This window comes from Lampris incognitus, chromosome 6, assembly GCF_029633865.1.
Source record: "Lampris incognitus isolate fLamInc1 chromosome 6, fLamInc1.hap2, whole genome shotgun sequence".
Lineage (NCBI taxonomy): Eukaryota > Metazoa > Chordata > Actinopteri > Lampriformes > Lampridae > Lampris > Lampris incognitus.
Window position 1 is genome coordinate 18,178,394 of NC_079216.1, and position 7,510 is coordinate 18,185,903.

The 7,510-nt window shown below is 47.5% G+C and overlaps 1 protein-coding gene across 1 annotated transcript; it reads right to left on the reverse strand.

The window, feature by feature from the left end:
* Positions 1–239: 239 nt before the first annotated feature.
* Positions 240–6,496, reverse strand: si:ch211-284k5.2 (uncharacterized protein CFAP97D2). The gene is made up of 5 exons (XM_056282354.1): positions 6,404–6,496; positions 5,086–5,166; positions 2,267–2,385; positions 684–867; positions 240–320 (listed from the first exon to the last, which is right to left on the reverse strand). Exons 1-5 carry the CDS (start codon positions 6,494–6,496, stop codon positions 240–242), a joined length of 558 nt encoding a protein of 185 aa, XP_056138329.1.
* Between the last annotated feature and the right edge of the window lie 1,014 nt (positions 6,497–7,510).

Genomic DNA, 7,510 nt, shown 5'->3' on the forward strand with positions numbered 1-7,510 from the left:
TGGAGCCTCTCCTCCACCCAGTCTGGCAAATGGAACAGGGACCCAACAACACCTGCTCACAGCTGGCTGCATGTAACCTCCTTTACTTACTACCCCACTGGCTTGTAAAAGAAACATAAAAACACACCCCGAACATATACAATATCAGTCATCACCATTTTTATTTTGTTTTTTGTTGCATATATGTAATGATAGAAATGTGTATGTGCACGTGAGTGCGCGCACATGTTTCATGCATCTCAGTCGGTGTCCGTCGCCTCTGTATTGTTGCTGTGCTCTTCTGTGTCACCGGCTGCAAACCTCACCTTCCTCTCTGTCCTCTGTAGACAGGAAGATGCACAGAGAGACAGACAGTCAGATGGACTAATGGGTAAGATGTAGAGACAGAAACAGGCAAACAGACAACAACTGACAGAGAGACAGACAGGAAAAAGTCAGACAGAAAGGCACAGTCAGCAACAACAGCAAAGACACAGGAGTGAGACTTCCGTTGGATTTTGTCTGTCTCCCTCTTTGTCCATCTGTATAGATAGATAGATAGATAGATAGATAGATAGATTGATAGATGATAGATAGATAGACTTTTACCAAACGACTTGACTAAAGCTCTTCTCCACATACACTCAAGGAGAGGGTGCGTGCGTGTGTGTGTGTGTGTGACCTCATATGACCTCTGACCTCACCTGTTTGTGGGAGGGTGCTCGGGGGTAGCGGGTGATGTCATTCCGTCTTTGCTCCACCTTCTCCCAGTCCTTCAACCACAGCTGCCGACGGTACTCGGACTGGCGAGCAGTGATTCGCCGGTAGACGGCCTGGTTCTGACAAGTGACATGCAGTAGCTCCGCCCTTCTCTTATCGGTGTTGAGGCTGAAGACAAAAACGCAAGAGTCAGAGCTTCCCAGACACAGCCTCCTGAAGCATCATTCAACAAGACTCCAATCTGATGGTTTTTGACAGCTGGCAGATTCTTGTCCATCTCCCAAAGTGACACTTTATTCTACCAACCAGGTGTTAGAGTTGATATAGTCTGTTATATTAAGAGGAACTGACCAGATGTCAGTCTGGTATTTATCCTGCCAACATCCTAGACCAGATACTGGAGTGAGTGTCCCTGCTTAACTTGAGCATTCAGGTGGTATTTTACCACACAGACTGTCAGCACCATCACACATCGATGATTCAGTAATTCAACGCCATCGCAAAGCAGATGTATAATTTATTTTGCAGGCCAGCAGGGTGCCATGGCCTCACTGAAGCAATACCTAGATATCTGACACTAGCCATCATCATCATCACATCATCATCATCATCATCATCAAATCCCATCATGGTATAACCATATCATCACTTTGTCACATCACATTATTGCATTACATGACATCATGTTATGTGATCAAGTCAAATTATTACATCAGTGCATCATGGGAGATAATTACATCTTATCACATGATGTCACACTGTCATAGTGCATCACATCTCACCATTGTTTCTTCACATCGTATCGTTACATCATTGTATTCTCACTTCACATGACATGACATACCCCCCCCCCTTTTCTCCCCAATTGTACTTGGCCAATTGCCCCACTCCTCCGAGCCGTCCCAGTCGCTGCTGCTCCACCCCCTCTGCTGATCCGGGGGAGGGCTGCAGACTACCACATGTCTCCTCCGATACATGTGGATTCACCAGCCGCTTCTTTTCACCTGACAGTGAGGAGTTTCGCCAGGGGGACATAGCGCGTGGGAGGATCACGCTATTCCCCCCTGTTCCCCCTCGAACAGGCGCCCCAACCAACCAGAAGAGGCGCTAGTGCAGCAACCAGGACACATACCCACATCCGGCTTCCCACCCGCAGACACGAAGAACACCCGACCAAGCCGGAAGTACCACGGGGATTCGAACCGGCGATCCCCATGTTGGTAGACAACGGAATAGACCGCCATGCCACCCAGACGCCCATAACATCACATCTTGACATCACACATCTGCAGCCGTATTCGTGTTGACCTTCATCCAAAGTGCTTTTTTTGTGTAACTGTAGAGAAGCTGGTGGGAACCATGGCAGTGTGCGGTCATGTAACCTTTACTACAGAGTCTCTTTTAGACCACAAATAAAAATGAAATATGTGACATCCTTTCCCACTGTGCCCATTTTGGTGTAAACCATCCATGGCTAACTGCTGTATATTTACCCCATTCTCTTTCTATTGATCACATGGATAACAGGCTCGTGGCTGTCAGAATGCAGTGTGTTGTGCGTCCTTGCCTCCTCTGCAGGTAGTGGTTCCTATGGTCCACTAGGCCTTTGGACAGCACAATGTCGGCCAGTCTGGATGAGAGGAGATGGTTGTCTCTGTCAATGATGGCCTGTCGCTCGTGCTGCAGCTGACGCATGGGATCAGAACATTAGTACACACGTGTTAGCTCTCTTTACCCCAAAACTACAATCCTGAAGATCCTTTCTGTTTAACAACCTGACGCCCGTGCTGATACTAATAACTGCGTTGATATTTGACCACTGTAAAGGTCAGAGTTCAACAGTCACCATGATGCCTGCAGTGTTTTCATGTCAGCACTTTCCCCAACAAAATAAACCAGAGTTTTAGCTTTTGACGGTACAGCAGCTTTTGTCCAGTTACCAAATGTCTTTTACGAGCCACTCTGAGCTTTGCTTCTTCTCCAACCTCTCTGCTATATGACTTTATTCATTCATATATTTGATATAGTGATGACATAAAAAGGTGTGCAATGTATCTTTGCTTTCCTGGGACAGTCCTACCCGACAGCAACTATGATATGGATTGTCCTAAACATGGTGGCGATAGAACATATCAAAGATGACATGTACAAATTTGCATGTAAATCTTCTGAGCTGTAGCTTTAATTTTTGTTTTTGTTTTTGCCCCCTCTAAACACCCCCCTCCTTTTTTTTCTCCCCAATTGTACTTGGCCAGTCGCTGCTCCACCCCCTCTGCCGATCCGGGGAGGGCTGCAGACTACCGCATACCTCCTGCGATACATGTGGAGTCGCCAGCCACTTCTTTTCACCTGCCAGTGAGGAGTTTCGCCAGGGGGACGTAGCGTGTGGGAGGATCACGCTATTCCCCCCAGTTCCCCCTCCCCCCAAGAACAGGCGCCCCGACCGATGAGAGGAGGCGTTAGTGCAACGACCAGGACACGTACCCACATCCGGCTTCCCACCCGCAGACACGGCCAATTGATTTTTCGCAAAGTAGCGCCCCTGAACGGTGCTTGTCCAATCCTACCTTAGCAACGGTCCGTCAAGCTTTCAAACACACAGCAAAATGCTGAAACGGTGTGCTTATGGGATCTGCAAATCGGTACTAGATATCTGAAAAGTTTGGAGGGGGTGTAATTTTCTTTCCCTTCCCGAAACCCAGAACGCAAGAAGCGCAGTGTTGGCAATAGATTTGGCAGTATAGCAGACCCCATGGCCAGCTTAATCCATCCAAAACCTACAAAAATACCTGTCTGCTCCAAGCTAAACTTGCTACTAGCTATTATTGATAGCTAATACAGCTAACGTATTATTACTGTTACTTTTACCCACACAATGCGCTGATTTCTTCCTTCATGTTTTGGTGTTTTCCGGCTACTTCCTGGATAGTTCTGAAATGCTTGACGGGCATAGCAACAGTAACTAAGGGGGGCGGGACTTTGCGAAAGGTCAATTGTGCTTTAGCTTAAGTCTTTTAGGCCTGCTTCACATTCACATTGTTCAACCCCCGTCTGTCTCTGTGCAGATTCGGTGTAACTTGAGAATAAGCATGGGCAATATGTCCACTGAATGTACTTAAGTAAAGGTTCAAATGTAAACGAAAGGGTTGCCTCGGTACCAAAAACACAGAAGACAAGTCTTTTTCCGCTTCCGGTGTGGAAAGATGGCGGCGCGAAATCACGTTTGCGACAGCCTCACCCAGTACCGCCCATGCCTTGTCTTTGTTCACGTCTGCGTTGAAGTTTTGTCTTCGTTTGATGGCTGGGAGAGCTTGGTCTGCTGCGTCTTGTGGGCCCAGGGACCACGGCCCCGCCTGAAGCCACGACCGAGGAGGTAATACCCGAGGGCGGTCTGACAGGATGTGGAAGCGGGGCAGGCTAAGCTAACTGCTAGCCCATGCAGACCGGCAGTGGTCTGGCAGCGGCCTCGCCTGGCGTTGGCTGTGGTGTTTTTGGTGTCGTCGTGTGACGTGCGGGGAGGTGTGTCGAGGGTGTCTGGCAGGGAGAGCTGGTGTTGGGTCGGCTGGGTGAGCCTGTTCTGCCGTGTCCGGTGGGCCCAAGGACCGCGGCCCCTGCCTGGGGCTGCGCCCGAGGAGGAAGCATCGAGGATGGTCTGAGAGGCCGCGGAAGCGGGGCAGGCTAAGCTAGCTGCTAGCCCATGTTCCGACAGTCATCTTGGCTGTTCCCTCGGACAGGGATTTTATTATTTATTTATTTTTTAGTTTGGCAGGATAAGTGGTTCGGATAATGGATGGAAGGATGGGCGTTTCGTTTGGATATATGTGTTAGTTTAGATGTGTGTTTAGATATACGTGTTAGTTGGGATGTGTGTTTTTGAAGTTGTTTTTGTCTTTGTATTGCGCTGCTGTGGGCTGAGGGAAACGAAATGACCAGTGGTGTTCCTGATTCCCGAGGACAGGGCTGGAGCCTGCTATAGCTCCCAAATTGATTGACAGGTCCCTTAACACAACAACTAACGCTACACAACAACTGAATGTCAGTTCCAATGTGTTTTGATGCTGTAAATCATTCATATTGATAATGTTTGTAAGCAAAAGGAATCAAACATATTTTAAATTACGATTGTTGAAAAAGATGCAAGACGCTTATTACCCACTGAAAACTCGGACTTTTCAATCATATGTGTCAACGTACCTCAACTTTATATGGTCGAATAAATCATAGATTGGGCCTTTAAAATGCAGATTTCATTTTTTTATTGGAGTAAAGAAAACAAGATATTTGTTGATGTCTGAGTGTATTTATGAACAAATTGCAACTTTTTTGGGGGGTTTCATTTGAACTCAGATAAGTAAAGCGCTCGCGCGCGCGCGCATGTTTACCAACCTGCACCTTCTTGAGTTTGAGCTGGACATGAGCAGGCGCCTTCGTGCCCCTGGCATCCACGGCTGGCTGGGCTGAACTCACCTGGACAGGTAATAAAAGGTAACTGGAGTGCCGAGGGTGGGGCAGCCTCACCTGATACGACTGCTACTAATCCCGCGGCACATGTACATTCACCTCGGAGTAATTTAACTGTAACCCGAATCCAGAGGGATTTACCAGAATGACGTTCAGTTCCTACATTACCCATCAGCGACCAGTCGCCAGGGGGTCTAGCTTCAGAGCCACCGCGTGCAATACAGAACAACACAATACAGAACACATATTTCTGAAACCCCGACAACGGTCATGGATGATACAGAGTTGACAGTCATGGTGATGGAGAATAATCATGGAGGACAAAGACGAGCTCAGAATAGATAAAAGTCGAGAAGACTTGAAGGGTCTGCCGCTTTTTTGTTTTAAACCTGATCATGTAATGGTATTTTGTGTCCTTTAGTGAGCATGTTTGTCGTACATGATCCAGTTAGAGTCAAGTGAGAAGACAGATCCTCTCTCTACTAGATAAGCGGTACATCTTTTATATGACATCTATATATTTATTACTTGTTATAACTGCTGTGGGTTAGAAACCAAACAGCTCAGATTTGGTGCTTCCCTTCAGCACCCGGTTTCCATGGTGATTAATCTGTTGACCGAGTTTCATAAAACCTGTTAATAAATCTTAACAACTTCAACGCTACACCAACAGTATGGTGACGTCAGCAGTCCCCACTCTTAGTTGAAGGAAAAATAATTACCTGCAAATTTTCCCTCTCTGCAAACAAGACCAGCGAGTCAAGGTATTTTAATACTTTGTCAAGATAATTCAACCCCCCCCCCCCCCCCCCCACACACACACACACACACACACACACACACACACACACACTGTAAGGTAATATCGCTTATTTCAAGAAAGGCCACTTGCTTCATGATTAGAAGACTTGTTTTGAGACATTTATTCTCAAACAGGAAGATTATTTCAAACCAAGGTTCTCGGTTTAAGATTTCTTTTCCAGGCCAGTGAAGTCCCATGATCATGAGACAAGTACTCTTCCTTGAAACGAGCAATAGTCTTGGGATGAGAACAGTTTACCAGCAACATCTTAAAAAAGCCGGATGAGACTTACAACGACATCAAATAACTGGGTAAGTTTGTTTTGTTTTTTTTTTGGAGGGGGGTTGCCAAGCTTTCTTGTGTTTTCAGCAAAAAAACAGGTAGTCGGGGGGGGGGGACCCACTGGCACACCGTTGCCCCAAGCCCTCATATACCACGTACCTTTCGTCTGTGGTCTTCATAGATGCTCTGGTCCCATCTCTGCTGGAGGAACCTGTTGGTGGCAGGTTTCAGAGGCTGGTAGGCCCTGTGCATGTCTGTATCTTCTAAGGCTGTGAGCTCTCTGATACTGCAGGGGACCTGGCTGTCCACACGCTGACCCTGCAGGAGGTATTTGTGCTGGCCTGGGGGTGGTTGCCATGGCGCAATACCCCTCTGTTTCTGCCTGCAGCCAGATAGAGTGGCTATCAATTATTACTGAACTCATCTATTCAACCAACTGACCTCACCGGAGAGGGGGCAGTACTCTGCAAGCTACACACACACACACACACGCACACACGCACACACACACACAGCGAGAGAGAGAGAGAAGCTTCATGCTGAGACATTTGCCCTGAGTTGCCCTGAGAGGTTTAATATCAAAAAAGTATTAATTTGATTTTCACTGATATTGGACTCTGGCTCCACTGCAATAAATGGTTTGCTCACCTGTGTATATATACTCTCTCTCTACCATATTTTTACAACCCCCCCCCCCAACACACACATCATCCAACGTCCTTGTTGTTAAAGTACCCCTCCACTCAAAAATATACGGCCTTCATTATACTGACTTGTACCTATGCAAAGTTCGTCACTAGAGTGGCGCTTTCACAGAGGAGGAGCTGTCTGGGATCTGCGATTTAAGCGTAACCCCTGGCAAGCTAGATTTGGGACGTCACAAATCCCGAAGCCAATCACTGTCTAATATGCAAATGCAGGGCTGGCAAAGAAATCTGAAACCTCCTGCGCAGTGCGGACTTGTCAGTACAGATGTCACGGCGTGAGGACCAAGTGCAGACAGTGGAGACAAACCGGTTCAGAACAACTCTTTAATGCACGAAAACTAACAAACAGCAGGTACAGACGGCAGGTACAGGTCGCGGGAGAAGCTCACAACAGGACGTGGCGCAGTGGTGACACCGAGTGTCCCTGAGTGTCTCTGGGTGTGTGAGACGAACCGACAAAGAGCCAGAGCAACCAAGGGGCATATACATACCCAGGGGAGGCCAGTCAGGGAGATTGGGCGCAGGTGCTTAGGAACCAGACAGCCAATCAGAGAAAGGG